The following is a 23,531-nucleotide window of genomic DNA, read 5'->3' on the forward strand; positions in this document are numbered from 1 at the left end:
CATTTCTTATGAGAAGGAAATATGACATTTACAGAGAACAGTTTTCACTGTGGGCATTACTATGGAGAACTGTGTCCAGCACATCCAGCATACAGAAACAATCTTCACTGGCATTAATACTGTGAGTAAAATATCTTCAGAGTGATAGAAAGCAGAGATATAGCTTCAATTGTGTGTAAGTAATCATCAGCTGCAGCTCTGTCTATGTGCCTGACCCTGTCTCTCTCTCTGCTGTGTAAACTACATGATGAGAGACCTCTGAAAGGCTTTCTAGTGTTGCTGGCTAAAAGCTCTATAGGTATAGGTTTACAGAAGAACCGTTTTGTTGATCGTTGTTCTTTAAGCAGGCTGTGATGTCAGCAAATCAGAGCTTTGCAATTCTATCAGCTGATCAAACAAATTGCATGCTTCTCTAAGAGTTCTCCTGGATATAACCTGCTCCAATCAGGCACATTCTCCTGGATATGACCTGCTCCAATCAGGCACATTCTTGCTGGTGTGTGCCTCTTCCTGAGAGGTGAAATCAGTGAGGGGTTAATGTGAGGGTGGTATGCTGTGGCCGTCTGCCAGCAAGGCAGATAGGCACGTCCTGGGGTTTTGCTGGGCCATTGTCCTGGGAAGGACGCTGCACGGGCAGGGGGGTCCCTTATATGTCCAGCGCGTGTTTCATGTGCGCAGAAGTCGCAGCGGGCACGTGGTGCTCTGCCAGTCCCAGTTATCTGACATTCCTGCAGAGAACGCTGTCTGTCCAGGAATCTGACACCTCACCGTCCACCATATATAAATAGCGCCTGATTTCCATGAGGTCATCGCCGGGGAGAGACACACAAGTCACACGACAGCTCCATGAAATGTGAAGTCATTGTATTATCAGCAATAGTGAAATCACAGAACATAAAATCAACAACCTAAACCTACAATGCGGGGGACAGTAATAACTGACGCACGGGCGGAGAGCTGGACAATCGGGTGACTTTCATTACAGGTGATCTTTATTCGTGTCCTTCCCCTGTCCGATACATAATATCGCCTGCAGGGCAGAGGCGGGAATGTGATTGGTGAGGGAACGTGAAGCAGTACAGATGACAAACATGCTCATCAGGTGGTGAAAAATGTTTCCATCCCCAGCCCAGTGCTGCCGTTATATACCCTCCCCCAAGGAGTCTCCATACTGTACAGTACAATTAATAAATAGATGGGGAATCCAACTGTGAGCGTGACACCATGTATGCATGGGAGGAGACACTGGCCACTGCAGGGAAAACTCACCATTGTGGGAGGGGGGGGGGGGAGACACAGGCCACTGCAGGGAAAACTCACCATTGTGGGAGGGGGGGGGAGACACAGGCCACTGCAGGGAAATCTCACCATTGTGGGAGGGGAGGAGACACAAACTACTGCAGGGAAAACTCACCATTGTGGGAGGGGAGGAGACACAAACCACTGCAGGGAAATCTTACTATTGTGGGAGGGGTAGAGACACAAACCACTGCAGGGAAATCTCACTATTGTGGGAGGGAAGGAGACACAAACTTCTGCAGGGAAATCCCACATTTGTGGGAGGGGAGGAGACACAAAATACTGCAAGGAAATCTCACCATTGTAGGAGGGGAGGAGACACAAACCACTGCAGGGAAAACTCACCATTGTGAGAGGGGAGGAGACACGAACCACGGCAGGGAAATATCACTATTGTGGGAGGGGAGGAGACACAAACCACTGCAGGGAAATCCCACATTTGAGGGAGAGGAGGAGACAAACTACTGCAAGGAAATTTCACTATTGTAGGAGGGGAGGAGGCACAAACTACTGCAGGGAAAACTTACCATTGTGAGATGGGAGGAGACATAAACCACTGAAGGGAAATCCCACATTTGTGGGAGGGGAGGAGACACAAACTACTGCAAGGAAATTGCACTATTGTAGGAGGGGAGGAGACACAAACTACTGCAGGGAAAACTTACCATTGTGAGATGGGAGGAGACAAACTACTACATGGAATTTTCACCATTTCAAGTCCTTAGACGACATAAGAAGCCGGTAGGTGAGTTGATGCATTGGTCACCCTAGCTTGTAGCGCATGCTTTCAGTGCAGTTGGGCCTAATAAAGCCATAATAGTGGACAGTGCAAAGTTGTGTTACATAAAAAAAAAGCACATTTTTAAAACATTATTGTGTCGGTATTACTCAGAATCACAACGCAAAACCTTCAGAAATGTCCCCATTATACAGTCATTCAAAGTCTTATCGTGCACATTGAGTATTTAAGGTGCGAATAAGTGACATCAGAGCGTTGTTGGAAGGTTCCACTGCTGGGAAGCATCTTCTCCTGGGACCGTGCCCATCCAGGGCTTGCAGTTCCACCTGCCTTCATCCACCTCCCCTCTGGAGTCTCCTGAGTCACAGGAAAGGAGTGTTTGCAGTAAAAGTTTGGAGTGAAGGATTTAGCTGGAGTGTTGCTTCTCTCTTTTTGGTATAGTCGCTGAATTTGGGGACATTGATGGTAATTGGGGAAGATCGTGTGGTTAGGAGAGATCGTCCTTCCAGGAAAGGTGACAGGACTTGCAGAGTATGTAGCCGTTAAGTGGGTAGCAGCCGCTCTCTGTAGGCTCCAGAGACAAGAGAACCTGACATTTCTGAAACATAGAAGACAGAGATTAACATGAATCACTTCCCTACCACAGGTTATTTATGCTTAAAAACCAAAGCAATTTTTTACATCATGCTCCTCCCATTCATTCACCAATAACTTTATCACCACTTATCACACTGAAATGATCTATATGTTGTTTTGTTGCAGGACAAACTAGGCTTTCTTTGGGCAGTAGTTTTTGCTAAGACCCATTTCATTGCATTTTACAAAGAAAAAGAAAAAAATGAAAAACTTATTTCAACCATTATAAGTTTACAAATATAATGTTCTACTGTAGATAAAATCCACAAATTTTATTTGTCCCAAATATTACAACATTTAAATTATGTTATCACAATGTATGACAACAATATTTTATTTGGAAATAAAGGTATTTTTTTTTTACATTTTTGTCTCTGTATGCTATATCAATACTTACAAGCCATTATTTGCAAAAATAACAGTAATATATCCTATGACATACAAATTAAAAAAGCTGAGCCCCTAAGGTAACTATTTATGTATTTTTTCAAATGCTGTCACTTTTAAAGTGTTTTATGGTAGGAACTATGGGGGTAGGGGGAATTATGGGTTAATAAATAATGGGTTATGTATTTATTTGGATGTAATACTGTGTATTTTAATTTTTGACCACTAGATGTCCCCACACTTTTTTCCTGGGTAATGTAGAACAGTTTGTCTGTGTTTTACTTTCACTTTCTCTTGATGCTGGCTTTCATTCATTACAGGCAGTTTGATTGGCTTTGAGAACAGCTGTTCCCATTCACCAATCATAAACCAGCAGGATTGCGATCAAGGCAAACGGGAGTACGCCCGGGATGGCGATAAACAAATACACATATCTACACCACTGATCTGCAAGTGAAGTTTAATGCTGGGAATACACTGAGATTTTTTAGATAGATGGTTCGATAGGTAATTTCCAACATGTCTGATCGTTTTTCAGATCGATTTCTCATAGAAGTGAATGGAAATCGAACAGAAAAATGATCGGAAAATCAATTCGAAAAATGATGGGAAACATCCCAATCAACATGTAATGTTTCACAATCGGCCATAGAATTGTTTAGGGTCGATTTTCTCCGCATGCTGTGTGGTTTTCTGTACAAAGCGATTGTAAAAATCTGATCGAATGAGCGCATCTGAGGAACACGTTGATCAGAAAAATTATCCACCCCTGATCTAATTACATCGACAAAATCAAAATTCAATCACGTTTTTTGCTAAAAAAAAAAAACCAAAACCCTATTTTTTTTTGCACAATTAATAGTTTTTATCAAATTGCAGTAAAATCAAAGCTTTTATTGTATTGTGGCCACCGTGAAAGTGATGAGAGCCAAAAGACAGGTCTGCCAGCCGCACTCACCTCGCAGCGATAACAGTTCTCGTGGAAGTTGCGTCCGATGCATTCGATCTTATACGAGTCGTGTCCGTTTTGCGGGATGATTGGCTGCTCACACACGCTGCAGGTGGGGGCGTACTTCCTGTAAAGACAACACACGACATCTATATATTATACTGCGGTCTTCTTTATTATCACTCACCACTTAAAGAGACACTGAAGCGAAAAAAAAAATATGATAAAGTGAATTGGTTGTGTACTATGAATAATTACTAGAAGATTAGCAGCAAAGAAAATATTCTCATACTTTTATTTTCAGGTATATAGTGTTTTTTCTAACATTGCATCATTCTATAATATGTGCAGATTACACAACACTCAGCATTCAAAATGATTCTTTCAGAGCAGTCTGTGAAGTAATGACCTCTCCTCTAGCAGAGGAAAAGTAAATAGTCCAGGAACAGTTGAGATAATAAAAGTCAGATAACAGCCCTCTCCACGACTAGTCGGAGAGCTTAATGGCTTTTTTGCATAGAGATAACAACTGGAGTTTCTCAACTCTTCCTGTACTGGAAACAATTAGACTGATGTATCTGATCTTAATGTTTTATTTCCTAGCTGTGCTACACATACAAATCATAATATCATCATTTTTTTTTCGCTTCAGTGTCTCTTTAAAGGGAACCTGAAGTGATAGGGATATAAAGGCTGCCATTTTTTTCTTTTAAACAATGCAGATCGCCTGGCTATCCGGCTGACCCTCTGCCTCCAATACTTCTAGCATAGACCCTGAACAAGCATACAGATTAGAGGTTTCTGACTGGATTAGCTGTGTGCTTGTTTCAGGTGTGTGATTCAGACACTATTGCAGCTAAATAGATCAGAAGAGCTGCCACACAACTGGTATTGTTCAAAAGGAAATAAATATGGCCGCCTCCATATCCCTCTCACTCCTGGGGCTTGATTCACAAAGCCGTGATAATAGCGCCGTGATGGTCGCACTAGTGTCTTGCGGGCGCTATTACGTGCGTAACAGTTTTCACGCACAATTGCAAATTTTCACGCGCTAATGCGAATTTCCGTGCAAAAATGAGTGCATTTTCACGCTCAAATTTGCATTAGGACGTGATTGTGCGCGAAAACTGTTACGTGCGTTATTTTGTGCGCAAAGCGCTAGCGCGACTGTGATAAGAGTTATCACGGCTTTGTGAATCAAGCCCCAGTTGTGCTTCTAAGGCCTTGTTCACACTATATGCATTGGAAAAGGCATTGATAAACCCGTGGTCTTGCATTTTGAAGTGCATTTTTCAATGTGTTTTCTAGAATGTGCATTTTTCAACAGGAAACGTTCCAAACCTTCTGGGAACACGAGTCTTATATGCATGCAGAATGGCACTGCAATGTGATTTATAAAGCACTCATTGACCTACCTATAGTAGTCCCCTGCATAGTGTCACCTACCTGTAATAATCTTCTGCAACTGTCACCTACCTATAGTAGTCCCCTGCATAGTGTCACCTACCTGTAATAATCTTCTGCGGTGTCACCTACCTATAGTAATCCCCTGCATAGTGTCACCTACCTGTAATAATCTTCTGCAACTGTCACCTACCTGTAATAATCTTCTGCAACTGTCACCTACCTATAGTAATCCCCTGCATAGTGTCACCTACCTGTAATAATCTTCCGCGGTGTCACCTACCTATAGTAATCCCCTGCATAGTGTCACCTACCTGTAATAATCTTCCGCAGTGTCACCTACCTATAGTAGTCCCCTGCATAGTGTCACCTACCTGTAATAATCTTCTGCAACTGTCACCTACCTATAGTAATCCCCTGCATAGTGTCACCTACCTGTAATAATCTTCTGCAACTGTCACCTACCTAAAGTAATCCCCTGCATAGTGTCACCTACCTGTAATAATCTTCTGCGGTGTCACCTACCTATAGTAATCCCCTGCATAGTGTCACCTACCTGTAATAATCTTCTGCAACTGTCACCTACCTATAGTAATCCCCTGCATAGTGTCACCTACCTGTAATAATCTTCTGCAACTGTCACCTACCTATAGTAATCCCCTGCATAGTGTCACCTACCTGTAATAATCTTCTGCAACTGTCACCTACCTATAGTAATCCCCTGCATAGTGTCACCTACCTGTAATAATCTTCTGCAACTGTCACCTACCTATAGTAATCCCCTGCATAGTGTCACCTACCTGTAATAATCTTCGGCAACTGTCACCTACCTATAGTAGTCCCCTGCACAGTGTCACCTACCTGTAATAATCTTCTGCAACTGTCACCTACCTATAGTAGTCTCCTGCACAGTGTCACCTACCTGTAATAATCTTCTGCGGTGTCACCTACCTATAGTAATCCCCTGCATAGTGTCACCTACCTGTAATAATCTTCGACAGTGTCACCTACCTATAGTAATCCCCTGCATAGTGTCACCTACCTGTAATAATCTTCTGCGGTGTCACCTACCTATAGTAATCCCCTGCATAGTGTCACCTACCTGTAATAATCTTCTGCAACTGTCACCTACCTATAGTAATCCCCTGCATAGTGTCACCTACCTGTAATAATCTTCTGCAACTGTCACCTACCTATAGTAATCCCCTGCATAGTGTCACCTACCTGTAATCTTCTGCGGTGTCACCTACCTATAGTAATCCCCTGCATAGTGTCACCTACCTGTAATAATCTTCTGCAACTGTCACCTACCTATAGTAATCCCCTGCATAGTGTCACCTACCTGTAATAATCTTCTGCAACTGTCACCTACCTATAGTAATCCCCTGCATAGTGTCACCTACCTGTAATAATCTTCTGCAACTGTCACCTACCTATAGTAATCCCCTGCATAGTGTCACCTACCTGTAATAATCTTCTGCAACTGTCACCTACCTATAGTAATCCCCTGCATAGTGTCACCTACCTGTAATAATCTTCGGCAACTGTCACCTACCTATAGTAGTCTCCTGCACAGTGTCACCTACCTGTAATAATCTTCTGCGGTGTCACCTACCTATAGTAATCCCCTGCATAGTGTCACCTACCTGTAATAATCTTCTGCAGTGTCACCTATCTATACTAGTCCCCCGCACAGTGTCACCTACCTGTAATAATCTTCTGCAACTGTCACCTACCTATAGTAGTCTCCTGCACAGTGTCACCTACCTGTAATAATCTTCTGCGGTGTCACGTACCTATAGTAATCCCCTGCACAGTGTCACCTACCTGTAATAATCTTCTGCGGTGTCACGTACCTATAGTAATCCCCTGCATAGTGTCACCTACCTGTAATAATCTTCTGCAACTGTCACCTACCTATAGTAATCCCCTGCATAGTGTCACCTACCTGTAATCTTCTGCAACTGTCACCTACCTATAGTAATCCCCTGCATAGTGTCACCTACCTGTAATCTTCTGCAACTGTCACCTACCTATAGTAATCCCCTGCATAGTGTCACCTACCTGTAATCTTCTGCGGTGTCACCTACCTATAGTAATCCCCTGCATAGTGTCACCTACCTGTAATAATCTTCTGCAACTGTCACCTACCTATAGTAATCCCCTGCATAGTGTCACCTACCTGTAATAATCTTCTGCAACTGTCACCTACCTATAGTAATCCCCTGCATAGTGTCACCTACCTGTAATAATCTTCTGCAACTGTCACCTACCTATAGTAATCCCCTGCATAGTGTCACCTACCTGTAATAATCTTCTGCAACTGTCACCTACCTATAGTAATCCCCTGCATAGTGTCACCTACCTGTAATAATCTTCGGCAACTGTCACCTACCTATAGTAGTCCCCTGCACAGTGTCACCTACCTGTAATAATCTTCTGCAACTGTCACCTACCTATAGTAGTCTCCTGCACAGTGTCACCTACCTGTAATAATCTTCTGCGGTGTCACCTACCTATAGTAATCCCCTGCATAGTGTCACCTACCTGTAATAATCTTCTGCAGTGTCACCTATCTATACTAGTCCCCCGCACAGTGTCACCTACCTATAGTAGTCTCCTGCACAGTGTCACCTACCTGTAATAATCTTCTGCGGTGTCACGTACCTATAGTAATCCCCTGCATAGTGTCACCTACCTGTAATAATCTTCTGCGGTGTCACGTACCTATAGTAATCCCCTGCATAGTGTCACCTACCTGTAATAATCTTCTGCGGTGTCACGTACCTATAGTAATCCCCTGCATAGTGTCACCTACCTGTAATACTCTTCTGCAGTGTCACCTATCTATACTAGTCCCCCGCACAGCGGGTTGAGATAAAATGGGGCCCTAGGCAAAGTAGTAGCTTTGGCTCCCCCTTATGGTCCTTTTGGTAATCTGAGATGGAAGATGGGTCAGATAAATTGGCAGTTGGGCCCCCTGACACCCACTAGGCCCCAGGCACCTGCCTAGGTTGCATTGTGAATGATTCTGCTCTGCACCAGTGCCACCTGCCAGTGCCAGTGTTACCTGTAGTAGTCTCTGCACAGTGCCACCTACTTGTAGTAGTCCCTGCACAGTGTCACCTACCTGTAGTAGTCCCTGCACAGTGTCACCTACCTGTAGTAGTCCCTGCACAGTGCCACCTACCTGTACCAGAGTAATCCTCTGCACAGTGTCACCTACTTGTAGTAGTCCCAGCACAGTGTCGCCTACCTGTAGTAGTCCCTGCACAGTGCCACCTACCTGTACCAGAGTAATCCTCTGCACAGTGTCACCTACCTGTAGTAGTCCCTGTACAGAGTCACCTACCTGTAGTAGTCCCAGCACAGTATCACCTACATGTAGTAGGCCCTGCGCAATGTCACCTACCTGTAGTAGTCCCTGCACAGTGCCACCTACTTGTGCCATAGTAATCCTCTGCACAGTGTCACCTACCTGTAGTAGTCCCTGTACAGTGTCACCTACCTGTAGTAGTCCCTGCACAGTGTTACCTGTAGTAGTCCCTGCACAGTGTCACCTACCTGTACCAGAGTAATCCTCTGCACAGTGTCACCTACCTATACTAGTCCCCCGCACAGCATAGATGGATTAAGATAAAATGGGGCCCTAGTCAAAGTAGCAGCTTTGGCTCCTGCTTATGATCCTTTTTATAGACAGATATTTAATCTGAGATGGAAGAGGGGTCAGAGAAAGTGGCAGTTGGGTCCTCTGACACCCACTAGGCCCCAGCCACCTGCCTAGGTTGCCTTGTGGATGATCCTGCTCTGCCGCACAGTGCCACCTACCTGTAGTAATCCTCCGCACAGTGCACATCGTTGTACTCGTCCACAGCGAAGCTCTCGTCAGCGATGGTGCGGTTGCAGACCACGCAGGTGAAGCACTCGGGGTGGTAGCTGTTGCCCATGGCACGGACGATGTGCTGCAGGATGAGGGTCTGGCACTTGGCGCATTTCTCCAACGTGTCCTGCAGGGAGGAGGGAAAGCCCTGGATTCATTGTCGGCAATTACACACTGATTGGTTGTAACAAGTCTTCATACTCCATTGACCTGTGCTCGGCCATCTTGTTCTGTGCCTTACAAGACGATTCTCTCCCTCCTGACTGCTGAGGGCCATTATCAGAGCTCTGCACAATAGGGGACAGGAAGTGAGAGGGATATGGAGGCTACCATGATTACTTCCTTTTAATTAGTTCATGTGCCGGGGGTTTTACCAACTAAGGTTCCTTACAATTTTGGAGTACTTACCTCAGTATCCCCCTGTCGTCCTCATCAGAGGGGATACAGCGCTGGGACCCCTGACGATTCGCCAACAAGACTTTCTGCTGGTCTCCGGTGGAAATAGGCGAGCCCGATCAAGTCCACTCTTATATTTATATGGCCCTAATATCTTCTGCAGCACTTTATAGAGTACATAGTCATGTCACTGGCTGTCCTCAGAGGAGCTCACAAAAATAGTTACACAATGACCTTTTACATATTGAGACCACATGGGGGCGATATGGAGTTTGCTTTTCTATATGGTTTATTTCATAGCCTGATTTCGTACTCTCACCCAGGCCCATTTCTACCGGCGTGCGAACTGAGCAATCGCCGTGGCGCCGGATTGAGTGGCAGGAGGGTGGGCGCAGCAGCAGGGGGAGCGGGCATAGCTTAGTTACAACTCACCATCCACGATCCCCGCAGCCTCTATCTTCTTCCTGTCCAGGCGTCCATCTATGATGATGTGACTGCATGTCATCACAGCAGAGGGCGCTTACCAACGTGATAGACGTCTGCATAGGAAGAGGATAAAGGCTACGGGGGATCACGGAAGGTGAGTTGTAACTACGCTATGCCCGCTCTCCCCACCGCTGTGCCGTTGCTGGAGGCACCTATCTAACCTAAACTGGAGGCATCTCCCTATCTAACCTATACTCGGGGCACCTACCTATCTAACCTATACATGGGGCACCTACCTATCTAACCTATACTCGGGGTACCTACCTATCTAACCTATACTCGGAGCACCTACCTATCTAACCTATACTCGGGGCACCTACCTATCTAACCTATACTCGGGGTACCTACCTATCTAACCTATACTTGGGGTACCTACCTATCTAACCTATACTCGGAGCACCTACCTATCTAACCTATACTCGGGGCACCTACCTATCTAACCTATACATGGGGCACCTACCTATCTCACCTTTACATGGGGCACCTACCCATCTAACCTATACTCGGGGCACCTACCTATCTAACCTTTACATGGGGCACCTACCCATCTAACCTATACTCGGGGCACCTACCCATCTAACCTATACTCGGGGCACCTACCTATCTAACCTATACTCGGGGCACCTACCTATCTAACCTATACTCGGGGCACCTACCTATCTAACCTATACTCGGGGCACCTACCTATCTAACCTATACTCGGGGCACCTACCTATCTAACCTATACTCGGGGCACCTACCTATCTAACCTATACTCGGGGCACCTACCTATCTAACCTATACTTAGGGCACCAATCTATCTAACTTATACAGGGGCACCTATACTGGCTATCTATATTGGAGGCACCTACCTATCTAACCTATACTTAGGGCACCAATCTATCTAACTTATACTGGGGCACCTATACTGGCTATCTATATTGGAGGCACCTACCTATCTAACCTATACTAAAGGCACCTACCTAGCTAACCTATACCGGGGCAACTATGCCTGGCTACCTGTACTGGGGGGGGCTATAGCTGACCAATTATACTGGGGGCAACTAGACCTGGCTAACCTATACTGCGGGCACCTATACCTGGCTCCTCGGGGGATCACGGAAGGTGAGTTTTAACTATGCTATACCCGCTCCCTCCTCCTTTTTTTTTACACCCTCGCCGTGGGTGCAATTTAGCCTAGAAACTGCCCTGCTCTCACCCTCGGGTGTGGAGAGAAGTACGCACGGGAATTTGCAATGTTTGTGGTCTGATTCTATATTTGCACTTATATGGGGGTTTGGATGCTTTCCTTGCTTTGAAGGGCATCTTATAATTAGCAGGCGGAGGAGGAGGGTGCTTTGATCGGAGAGGGAGATAATTTTACCCCTGTGGCTTGTCTTGCCTCGAGAGGCGGAATTTGATGGATGTGTCTTTTTTTAGCCTAGAACGCTACTTATGATGCATGATGAAAGAGCGCTGTAGTTCCTGCGGCGCTGGGCTGCGGGGTTTGGAGGGTGGTGGGCCGCCTGGGTGGTCCGGTGAACGTGTGTTCGGCAGGTGTTCTCAGCTCTCACCCGGATCACATCGGACTGTAGTAAAAACGGTGGCTGAAGATTTGCACTTAACAATCCATCATGATGGACATCATGGGACGGTTCGGGCTTCACTGGCGATGTTACGGTTCCCATTAACAGTACAATGTTTTTATCAGATGCGATCATTCAATTAGATTTGCGGGATCTAAAGGAATCGGAAGGCAATTATCAATCGTTCGCACAAACGGGAAGATTATGGCATTCTCTCGCTTTTCTGATACAATTGCAAAATCCAATTCAATTCAATTTTCGATTCCAATCGACCATAGAATAGTTTCACGTTGATTTCCTCCACATACTATGTCGTTTTCTGTACAATTCGATAATTTAAACTGATTTGAAAGATCACATCTGAGGTAACTATTGTACTGTTAATGGGCATCGTAAGAGGAACGTTGCGTAGCCCAGCCTTGTAGCTTTAAGTATGGTCAGCTTGAGGTGACTGATTCATGATACGGTTTTTGTTGCCCTTAGGGGATCACTATCGCAAAAAAAATTATACAATTTAAAATACATGAACAACAAATAAAAAGTACATTTCTCCCAGAGTAAAATGTGCTAGAAATTAAAGTAGGTAGAAGAAATCTGACAGAACTGACAGGATTTGGACTAGCCCATCTCCTCATGGTGGATTCTAAGGGTTTTCTTTATTTTTAATAGCACTTAATGAACGGTAGTTGCTGAGTCCAACTGCCAGAATAGTATGCAAAGAGGTTTGGGGGGGAGGGGAAATCCTGCATCATTGCAAAGATCCTTTTCAGGGAGTTAGGGCTGGTGCACACCGAGCGGCTTTTTGGGCGTTTTCAGATCCGCTTGCGGCTGCGGATCTGCTTGGTCAATGTATCTCAATGGGGTGGTGCACACCAGAGCGGCAGGCGTTTTGCAGAAACGAAAAATGCCTGGGTGAGGCATTTTTTGGATTGCGGATGCGTTTCTGCCTCAATGTTAAGTATAGGAAAAACGCAAACCGCTCTGAAAAACGGCACTTCAGAGTGGTTTTCCAAGCGTTTTTGTTACAGAAGCTGTTCAGTAACAGCTTTACTGTAACAATATATGAAATCTACTATACTGAAAACCGCAGCAGCAATCCGCAAAACGCTAGCAAAACGCCTCATAAAAATAAAAAAAAGCGTTTAAAAATCTGCTAGCATTTTGCGGATCTGCTAGCGGGTTTTGGTGTGCACCAGCCCTAATACTGAGAATCCCCCGTGAAGAAATGGACTAGTCAAAAAGCGGACAGTTCTTTACTAGTTACTGTGACAGCAAAATAGGAGAAAAGTAATATATGGCTCATTTTACTCTGGAAGAAACATACTTCTTATTTGCACTGTAGGTGTTTATGTGTATTTGAAATGTTACAGCTTTGTCAGATAGTGGTCCTTTCATGATCATTCACAGATTATTTGGGTGACAGTAAAGGTGTGTACACACATGCGACTATGGTCGTTTGAAACGATCGTTCCCTAATCGTTTCAAACGACGATCGTTTAAAAAAAAAGCAACCAACGATCATTAAGTCTAACGACGGACGAGCTAGATCGTTAAAAACGAACGATCTAGCTTGGCGGATTTTTACCAATGACGATCGTTTGCAAAAGTAGTACATCGTTGGAAACGGTCGTTCGTACTAGGCTTGACATGCGCATTTCACTATTTCTCCATGGAACTTCTCATTTTTATGCGCAAGCGCAATAGTTGCTTTACGTGATGTAACGTTCGTTCTAACGATCAGATCATTACACACATTTTAAAACTAACTTTACTTAGGTCGTTCTTTCATCAATTAAAAGTTCGTTCGTCGTTCTCAACGAACGATCGTTGTCGCATGTGTGTACGTAGCATCAGTGACATGAATTGCTGAATGTATTCTGTAAAATGCTGTGAGAAAAGGCTTAGAGACAGAAACTCAGAATGTGGGCTCAGCTAGATGCCAAGATCACCGCATGTGCCAGCAAAGCATCTAGAACCCCTGCCCTGCTCTAGAACAGAGTTCCAACCCCTCCCCTGCTCTAGAACACAATGCCAACCCCTCTACTGCTCTAGAACACAATGCCAACCCCTCCCCTGCTCTAGAACACAGCACCAACCCCTCCCCTGCTCTAGAACACAGCACCAACCCCTCTCCTGCTCTAGAAAACAGTGTCAACCCCTCCCTTGCTCTAGAACACAGCGCCAACCCCACCCCTGCTCTAGAACACAGCACCAACCCCTCCTCTGCTCAAAGCAGCAAATTAGACCCTACTTTACAGTCTAGAGCAGAACATCACCCCCTCCTTCACAGCCTAGAGCAGAACATCGGCTCCTCCTTAACAATCTACAGCAGAACATCGGCCCCTCCTTCACAGCCAAGAGCAGCAAATGAGACCCTCCTTCACAGTCTAGAGAAGAACATCAGCCTCTCCTTTCCAGCCTACAACAAAATATCAGCCCCTCCTTCACAGCCTAGAGCAGAACATCAGCCCCTCCTGCAGTCTAGAACAGAACATCGGCCCCTCCTTCACAGTCTAGAGCAGAACATCAGCCCCTCCTTCACAGTCCAGAACAAAACATCGGCCCCTCCTTCACAGTCTAGAGCAGAACATCACCCCCTCCTTCACAGTCTAGAGCAGAACATCACCCCCTCCTTCACAATCTAGAGCAGAATATCAGCCCCTCCTGCACAGTCTAGCGCAGAAAATTAGACCCTCCTTCACAGTCTAGAGCAGAACATCACCCCCTCCTTCAGTATCCCTTTAAGGGGAAGCCGATGTTCTGCTGTAGACTGTGCAGGAGGAGCTGATATTCTGCTCTAGATTGTGAAGGAGGGGGTGATGTTCTGCTCTAGACTGTGAAGGAGGGAGTGATGTTCTGCTCTAGACTGAAGTGAAAATAAAAAAAATGATTTTTACTCACCTGGGGCTTCCCTCAGCCCCCTGCAGCTGTCCGGTGCCCTCGCAGCCTCGGTCCGAGCCTTCCGTCCTCGCCGGCGGCTACTTCCAGGTTCGGCGACAGCCGCTGACAGGCTGGGAACGCGAGTGATTCTTCGCATTCCCATCCACAATATATCGCCCCCTATGCTGCTATTGCCTTCTTGCCGGAATAGCAGCATAGGGGGCGATATATTGTGGCTGGGAACGCGAAGAATCACTCGCGTTCCCAGCCTGTCGGCGGCTGTCGCCGAACCCGGAAGTAGCCGCCGGCGGGGACAGAAGGATCGGAGCGAGGCTGCGAGGGCACCGGACAGCTGCAGGGGGCTGAGGGAAGCCCCAGGTGAGTAAAAATAATTTTTTTATTTTCACTTAAGTATCCCTTTAACAATCTAGAGCAGAATATCAGCCCCGCCTTCACAGCCTAGAACAGAACATCAGCCCCTCCTTCCCAGCCTACAACAGAATATCAGCCCCTCCTTCACAGCCTAGAGCAGCAAATCAGACCCTCCTTCACAGTCTAGAGCAGAATATCAGCTCCTCCTTCACAATCTAGGGCAGAATATCAGTACCTCATCCACAGCCTAAAACAGAACATCAGCCCCTCTCCTCAGTCTAGAGCAGAATGTCCAATCCTCAATCTGGATAGGAGTACAGCTCATCCCTCACAGACCCCCCCCTGAACATTGGCCCCTCCATACCTTATAGCAATGTTCGCAGATAGGCTGGCCATCCTTCTGGTAGTAGAGTTGCCCGGCCAGCAGTCGGTGACACTTTCGGCATGTGAAGCAGCTAGCGTGGTAGTGTTTCTTCATGGCCTCAATGGCGGCAGCGCTGGGGAGGATGGCCTTGTGGCAGAATGCACAGATCTCTGATGAAGAAGAGAACAGTGGATACACAATGGTCAGACTTTTTTTTTATTATTATTCCTTTATTGTAAATGTACACCATAATATAGATTCTAGGGGGTCTCAGGATTGGGGGCCCCTATAATCTTACTTTCAAACAATCCTCAGGGTTGTGTGAGAGGGCAGCACAACAGGCACACTGTCCACAGAGCATGAACGTGGGAGGATTAGATCCACCTGTTTTGTAATGCACAGGACAACCATCAACAGAGCGTGAAAGCTGGGATGAGGATTAGCTCCGCCCAAGAGCAACGCACAGTATAGCCACCTGCAGAGCATTAACACCAGGAGGAGGATAAATCACATCCTGGAGCAACCTGTACAGCATGAACACCAGGAGGAGGATAAGCCCCACCCATGAGCAGCAATCCAGACAGACATCCAGACAGCATGAATGTTAGGGGGAGGATAAGCCCCACCCATGAGCCGCACACAGGACAGCCACTTACAGAAGATGAATGCAGGGTGAAGGATAAGCTCCACCCTCTAGCAATGCACAGGGCAGCCACCTGCAGAGGATGAATGCTGAGAAGTAGATTAGGTCCACCCATGAGAAGCTCACAGGATAGCCACCTAGAGAGATTAAATGCTTGGAAGTAGATTAGCTCCACCCCTGAGCAGCACACAGGACAGCCTCCCTCAGAAGATGAATTCTGGAAAATATATTAGCTCCACCCTTGAGCAGCACACAAGACAGCCTCCTGCAGAGGGTAAATGCCTGGAGTAGTATTATGGTACCTACAACCCGGAAAGTCCTAGACTGTGGCTCCATCCTCTATTAAACTCCCTTCCCCTGCCCTCATCTTCATCATCAACCCTATGATGGCATACCTGAGCTCTCCGGCTTCCCGTTATATCCATTCACGTGGCGTTTTCCTGGCGCTGCATCCTGCTTCTTGTGCTGAGTGGTGGGCAGAGACTGCGGCTTCACCGAATTGGTTGCGGGAGGCGTCCTTGATTTCTGCACAGATAAGAGTGATCATGGGTATTCATTCTTGTGTAATACCCTCATGTTTATGTATTTGGGCCTATGTTTGATTACCCCAAGTGGTTTCAGTCATGGCCAGGCACTTTGTGGGGAAGCCACAAAAGTAGGGAAAATCACCTAATGTACCCGAAAAATAAACATCCTTTCATATTCACAGGCCTGCACGAGCTCACAGATTTATTGTCTGTCTCTTTTTAGCACATTTGAGGTTAAAATATGTTTATGCTCATTGTTGACATTCTCTCTCTATGTAATATTATTATTTCACTCATGTCCCATGTGCTCTCTGAATGGACTTGCTGATGTACCTCTGCTATATATAGTACATTGTACATCGCTACACTTAAAGGACAATTGAAGCGAGAGGGATACGGAGGCTGCCATATTTATTTCCATCTAAGCAATACCAGTTGCCTGGCTTTCCTGCTGATCCTCTGCCTCTAATACTTTAAGCCATGGACCCTGAACAAGCATGCAGCAGATCAGGTGTTTCTGACATTGTTGTCAGATCTGACAAGACTAGCTGCATGCTTGTTTCTGGTGTTATTCAGACACTACTGCAGTGAAATAGATCAGCAGGGCTGCCAGGCAACTGGTAGTTATTAAAAGGAAATAAATATGGTGGCCTCCGTATACCTCTAACTTCAGTTCCCCTTTAAAGTGTACCAGAGATGACATGTGACATGGTGAGATAGACAGGTGCATATACAGTGGCAAGCATACAGATACTTGTGCTGTGCTCCTTCTCTTTTTTCCCTGCCTGAAAGAGTTTATAATTAGCTATGGAACTGACAGTTTTTTATCCAGTCAGGACTTGGTCGGCTCACTGATGACAAATTACAGCTACAAAACACTTTTCTAAGCAGATACCTGGGCCTTTTTACCCTACCTTTTTACTGTGAGAGGAGAATTTAAAAAGTTCAATAGTTCATATATTTTCACTCTGGGACTCTTGAGACACTGCAATTTAGTAGACTATGAAACATTAATATGCTTTGTAAATGTTTATACATAAAATAAAACCTTTAGATATCTAAAAGAGTATTTTTTAGGAGTAGAAGGACAGATCCAATTGTTTATGTCATTAGTTTATTTTCATCTCTGGTTCACTTTAAGGTGCCCATACACCTATCGACTTGGTGGCCGATTGACCATCCGATTAAATAATTATTATCGAATCGAATGAAAATCAGTGCCGCTAAGTGCATGCCGGTTCAAGGATGCAACCATGGGCTAAGCATGTTGATCGGACATGCTGCAAGACGTCGGGCCGATGGGGTCGATCTAATGCACGGCGATAACAGCGAGCAATATCGAGGCGAGCTATGAACGCAACAAAACCCCCGACGCTGCCCCACCTAATGTTCAGTGTGCCCCGCCCCCCCCCATGCAGTGCACTATACACTACCTCTCTGTGTCCGCCGCTGGCTTTGGGCTCGGACCTCCGTCCGGAAAACTTTAATAAACTATAACTTTAACCACTTAACGACCGCCTAACGCCGATAGGCGTCGGCAGGTCGCAAGTGGTTTCCCATGGCGGCCTTTCCATGTCAGTTCACGGAGGGTGTCTCCGTGAACAGCCTGCGAGCCTCCGATCACGGCTTGCAGGCTAAATGTTAACACGCGGGGAAGAAATCCGATGTTTACATCATACGGCGCTGCAGCAGCGCCGTAAAGGAGTTCGGCGATCCCCGGCCTCTGATTGGCCGGGGATCGCCGGCATCTGATAGGCTGAAGCCTATCAGAGGCGGCGCAGGATGGATCGCCGTCCTGTGCCGCCCAGAGAGAAGAGGGGAGGGAGGGAAGTACAGGGAGGCTGGGAATCGCTGCGGAAGGGAGCTTTGAGGAGCCCCCCCCCGCTACACGCAGCAAGCCGGTGGCGATCAGACCCCTCCAGCAGGACATCCCCCTAGTGGGGAAAAAGGAGGGGGGGGGGGGGTCTGGTCGCCCTGTCTATTACACGATCTGTGCTGTGGGCAGCACAGATCTGGGCAGAACAGCCTGGTCCTTAGGTGGTTAATAAACCCTTTATTAACTTAAAAATGTAATTAAAATAAGTGATAATGGTTTAAATGAAGCATCTGAGAACATATAATGCAGCTTGTCTCCTGCCTCTGTGGGGAGATTGCGGTACAGACACACCCGCCCCCCCCCCCTCCCCCCTGTATATACAGGTAGTCCCCGAACGCCCGGCTTACGAACGACCCGCCGATACGAACGGCATGGCTTCTGCGTTTCCATGGGAACAAGTCAAAAATGTTTTTTGAAATTGGACTTTGAAATTGATTTAAAGAGACACTGAAGCGAAAAAAATATATGATATAGTGAATTGGTTGTGTACTATGAATAATTACTAGAAGATTAGCAAAAAAATAAAATATCCTCATATTTTTATTTTCAGGTATATAGTGTTTTTTCTAACATTGCATCATTCTATAATATGTGCAGATTACACAACACTCAGCATTCAAAATGAGTCTTTCAGAGCAGTCTGTGAACTAATGATCTCTCCTCTGCCAGAGAAAAAGTAATTAGTTCACTTACAGTTGAGATAATAAAAGTCAGATAACGGCCCTCTCCAGGACTTTGAAAGTCGTAGAGATTAATGGCTTTTTTGCATAGAGATAACAACTAGAGTTTCTTAACTCTTCCTGTACTAGAAACAATTACACTGATGTATCTGATCTTAATGTTTTATTTCTTAGCTGTACTACACATACAAATCATAATATCATCATTTTTCGCTTCAGTGTCTCCTTAAAAAAATTCAAAGAAAAAAATGTCTTTTAAACTTGTATAAGCAGGTACAGAGGGCAGAGGTGACACAGAGGGGGAACACTGGAGGCACAGGGGGGGAACAGAGGAGGTACAGGGGACAGAGATGCTCCAGATTCAGTCCCTATCTCGTTCGTTAACTAGGGACTACCTGTACAGTGGAAGAGAATCGTACCTGGATGGCAGCCGAGTGCACCAGGTCCAGCTTCTGCAGCTCTAAGCTCAGCGTGTCAGGCAGGGGAGTCGGCGACGGTTCCAGCGGGATACGTTTCGGAGAAGTTGGGAGAACCGGTGGGGGAGGCGGCGGTGGTGGTAGATCAGGGCTTAGAAAGTCGTCTTCTTGGGGGATCTCATCCAAAAAATTGGGAGGGAGGGATGGAAAATCTGCAAAAACAAAGCAAAAGGAAGATGTAAACAAAGCAAAAAATCACTACAGGGTTGGTTATATAATAATATTAATAATAACAATAATAACAATAATAATGTCACAGTAACAACCAAAATGTTTTTCACTCATATGCCAGAATCTGCATGCATTATCTGCACGCGAATTCCCATAGCAATGTATTTCAATGGGCCTGTTTCCATTACAGGCAAAATTCGCTTCCCCCCGCAGATGAAAAAAAAAAAAAAAAAAAAAAAAAGTACGCCTCTGTAACAATTTTCCACGCGGTTTACACGTTTTTGCAGCAATACGTATGCGTTTTCGTGTGCATGTGTGGAAGTCCATAGAAATTAATTGTGACGGAAAAATAAAAAATAAACTGCGTACGCATGCAAATTCTCATAAAAAAAAAAACACATGCAAATGCACACAAATTCACATACGCATGTGAATCCGCAGGCTTTTTTCCTATGCGGATTCGCCTAGGTGTGGTGGAAATGGGCCCTAAGAGATAGAAGAATCCAGCAGGGGGAGGGGAGCCTCTGGTGATGGGGGCAGCTGGTGTGCAAAGCTGGGAACTCAGGGACACAGAGATCTTATCACCAGAATTCCAGAGAAATAGAAGGATCCAGGAAGGGGGGGGGGAGGGGGGTTGGGAGCCTCTGGTAATGGGGGCAGCAGGTGTGCAGAGCTGTGAACCCAATATATGTATAGAACAGGCATGGGCAAACTTGGCCCTCCAGATGTTGAGGAACTACAAGTCCCACATTGCATTGCAGGAGTCTGACAGCCACAGTCATGACTCATAAAGCCAAATGCATTGTGGGATTTGTAGTACCTTTACAGCTAGAGGGCCAAGTTTGCCCATGCCTGGTATAGAAGAACTCACAGGGAATGCCTGGAGGTCAGCATGGTAGATCTGGGAACTTAGGGAATATTTCTCCACCAGAATTCCCAAGACATTGAAGAGCCTATGGAACTGGGTTTAGCAAATGCGCAGAGGAGAGAATGCAAAATTGCCAAGATTTTATAACCGATAAAATAATCTAGCCTCCATCAAAAACTGAAGCATACATTTTGGGTGGAGTGACCTTTTAAAGTCACATGTTGTGCTTCTTATCTCTGAGTACAGAAAATGGCTGATGCCACAGATCACCTAGTCAGGTCTGCGGGGGTCTTCCTCAGTAATGGGGGTGGCGGTCAGCCTCGGTGGGATGGGTCTCTTCTCTCCGCCCCTCTCGGCCTATCTTGTGTCCACATCTGAGATTCCTCCGCACGTATCTGCTGGGTTTCGCTACGTCTGGAAGAATTGCAGATCGTGCTGCACAGATCTGACTATTTTTAGCTGCGATTTCACATGGGAACCATAACTGTGGGAATTTTTTATACATGCCACAGGATTCTATACATCCAAAAATAACACATAGAAATGTATAGTGTGTGCGGCTTCCCTACAGACCCCAGGGCTGGGGTGTGAGTGGGGGGAGGGGGGCTGGGGTATTTCAGGGGGAGTGAAGAATGAAAGGGGCAGGAGGGCAATGACTGGAAGGGATCAGAGAATTTGTGGAGGGGGGGGGGGGGGGGAGTCTGTTAAGAGCAGTAATTGGGGGGTTAGTGAATGTTGGGGTAGAATAGGGTGACAGTCAGGGCTCGGGCACACTAGAAATCGCAAAACATAATTTCTGCACTTTTTCTAGCGATTTTAGCAGAGTTTTCTAGAGTGATTTCTGTGAATGTATTGCTAATGATTTGTGCAGTACACACACAAGTCTGTGTGTCAGGGAAGGTGTGTTATTGTCAGCAGAAGGTGGAGGTGAGAGTTTTTCCACTCATCCCCCATAGAGGGCTGATGTCATCTCTTATCTGATCTGTGCTGATCTCTCAGAGCAGTGTGATAAGAGGAAGAATGTGAAAGCGACACCAGCAGCCCACATACCTCCAATTCATCCACTCTGCCACTGCCCACACACTGATACACACTGCCACCACCCACACACTGCCACTGCCCACACACTCATACATACTAACATTGCCTACACGCTGACACTGCCTACATACACACTGCCACTGCCCACACACTGATACACACTGCCACTGCCCACACACTGACACTGCTCACACTGCCACCACCCACACACTGCCACTGCCCACACTCATACATACCAACATTGCCTACACGCTGTCACTGCCTACATACACACTGCCACTGCCCACACACTGACACTGCTCACACTGCCACCACCCACACACTGCCACTGCCCACACACTCATACACACTAACATTGCCTACATGCGGACACTGCCTACATACACACTGCCACTGCCTACACACTGATACACACTGACACTGCCCACACACTTATACACACACTGACACTGCTCACACTGCCTACACACTGATACGCTCTGACACTGTCCAAACACTTACGCACTGCCCACACACTGGCACTGCCCACACACTGACACTGCAACTGCCCACACACTGACACTGCTCACACTGACACTGCCCACACACTAATACACACTGACATTGCCCACACACTGATTCCCTGCTCACACACTGACACTGCCCACACACTGATACACACTGACACTGCCCACACACTGCCACTGCTCACACTGCCACTGCCTACACACTGATACGCTCTGACACTGTCCAAACACTCACGCACTGCACACACACTGGCACTGCCCACACACTGACACTGCAACTGCCCACACACTGACACTGCTCACACTGACACTGCCCACACACTAATACACACTGACATTGCCCACACACTGATTCCCTGCCCACACACTGACACTGCCCTCACACACTGATACTGCTCACACTGACACACACTGAAACTGCACACATACTGACACTGCTCACACACTGACACTGCCCACATACACTGGCAGATAGCCACTCAACATGCCGAAATTATGATTGAGTGGGTTATTGATCTTTGGCAGATTGAATCTTTCAGGGAAAAATCGCATAGTGTAGATTTAAGGCTGATGCGATAGGTCCTCTACCCTCCTACTGTGATCCCTTTACCTGTATTGTTCTGTCAACCCTGTTATCATTGTCTGTAAGCCTATTTATTGTACAGCGCTGTGTAATATGTTGGCGCTATATAAATCTAATAAATAATAATAATAATAATAATCCCAACGATCTCATAGCACAGGCATGGCCACTCGCTTGTTGCCTCAGGCCCATAGTACAGGCATAGTCGCTCGCTTGTTGCCTCAGGCCCATAGTACAGGCATAGTCGCTCACTTGTCCCCCCAGCCCCATAGGACAGGCACAGCCGCTCGCTTGTTCCCCCCAGCCCCATAGGACAGGCACGGCCGCTCGCTTGTTCCCTCAGCCCCATAGGACAGGCGTGGCCACTCGCTTGTTCCCTCAGCCCCATAGGACAGGTATGGCCACTTACTTGTCTCTTCAGCCCCATAGGACAGGCATGGCCGCTCGCTTGTCCCCTCAGCCCCATAGGACAGGCATAGCCACTCGCTTGTTCCCTCAGCCCATAGTACAGGCGTGGCCACTCGCTTGTTCCCTCAGCCCCATAGGACAGGTATGGCCACTTACTTGTCTCTTCAGCCCCATAGGACAGGCATGGCCGCTCGCTTGTTCCCTCAGCCCAATAGGACAGGCATGGCTGCTCACTTGTCCCCCAGCCCCACAGGACAGACATGGCTGCTCACTTGTTCCCTCAGCATCATAGGACAGGCATTGCTGCACACTTGTTCCCTCAGCCCCATAGGACAGGCATGGCTGCTCGCTTGTCCCCCCAGCTTCATAGGACAGGCATTGCTGCTCGCTTGTTT

The 23,531-nt window shown here is 46.5% G+C and overlaps 1 protein-coding gene across 2 annotated transcripts in view; it reads right to left on the reverse strand.

The window, feature by feature from the left end:
* Positions 1-847: 847 nt before the first annotated feature.
* FBLIM1 (filamin binding LIM protein 1) overlaps positions 848-23,531 on the reverse strand; it is a 53,177-nt gene continuing 30,493 nt past the window's right edge. For both annotated transcript variants that reach the window (XM_068241650.1, XM_068241651.1), the window contains exons 3-8: positions 19,503-19,711; positions 16,396-16,525; positions 15,358-15,527; positions 9,243-9,421; positions 4,020-4,137; positions 848-2,636 (exon numbers count right to left, since the gene is read on the reverse strand). In XM_068241650.1, the coding sequence (XP_068097751.1) occupies positions 2,526-2,636; positions 4,020-4,137; positions 9,243-9,421; positions 15,358-15,527; positions 16,396-16,525; positions 19,503-19,711 (917 nt within the window). In that variant the 3' untranslated portion in view covers positions 848-2,525. The remainder of the gene's footprint in view (positions 2,637-4,019; positions 4,138-9,242; positions 9,422-15,357; positions 15,528-16,395; positions 16,526-19,502; positions 19,712-23,531) is intronic.

This window comes from Hyperolius riggenbachi, chromosome 6 (assembly GCF_040937935.1).
Source record: "Hyperolius riggenbachi isolate aHypRig1 chromosome 6, aHypRig1.pri, whole genome shotgun sequence".
Taxonomy (NCBI): domain Eukaryota; kingdom Metazoa; phylum Chordata; class Amphibia; order Anura; family Hyperoliidae; genus Hyperolius; species Hyperolius riggenbachi.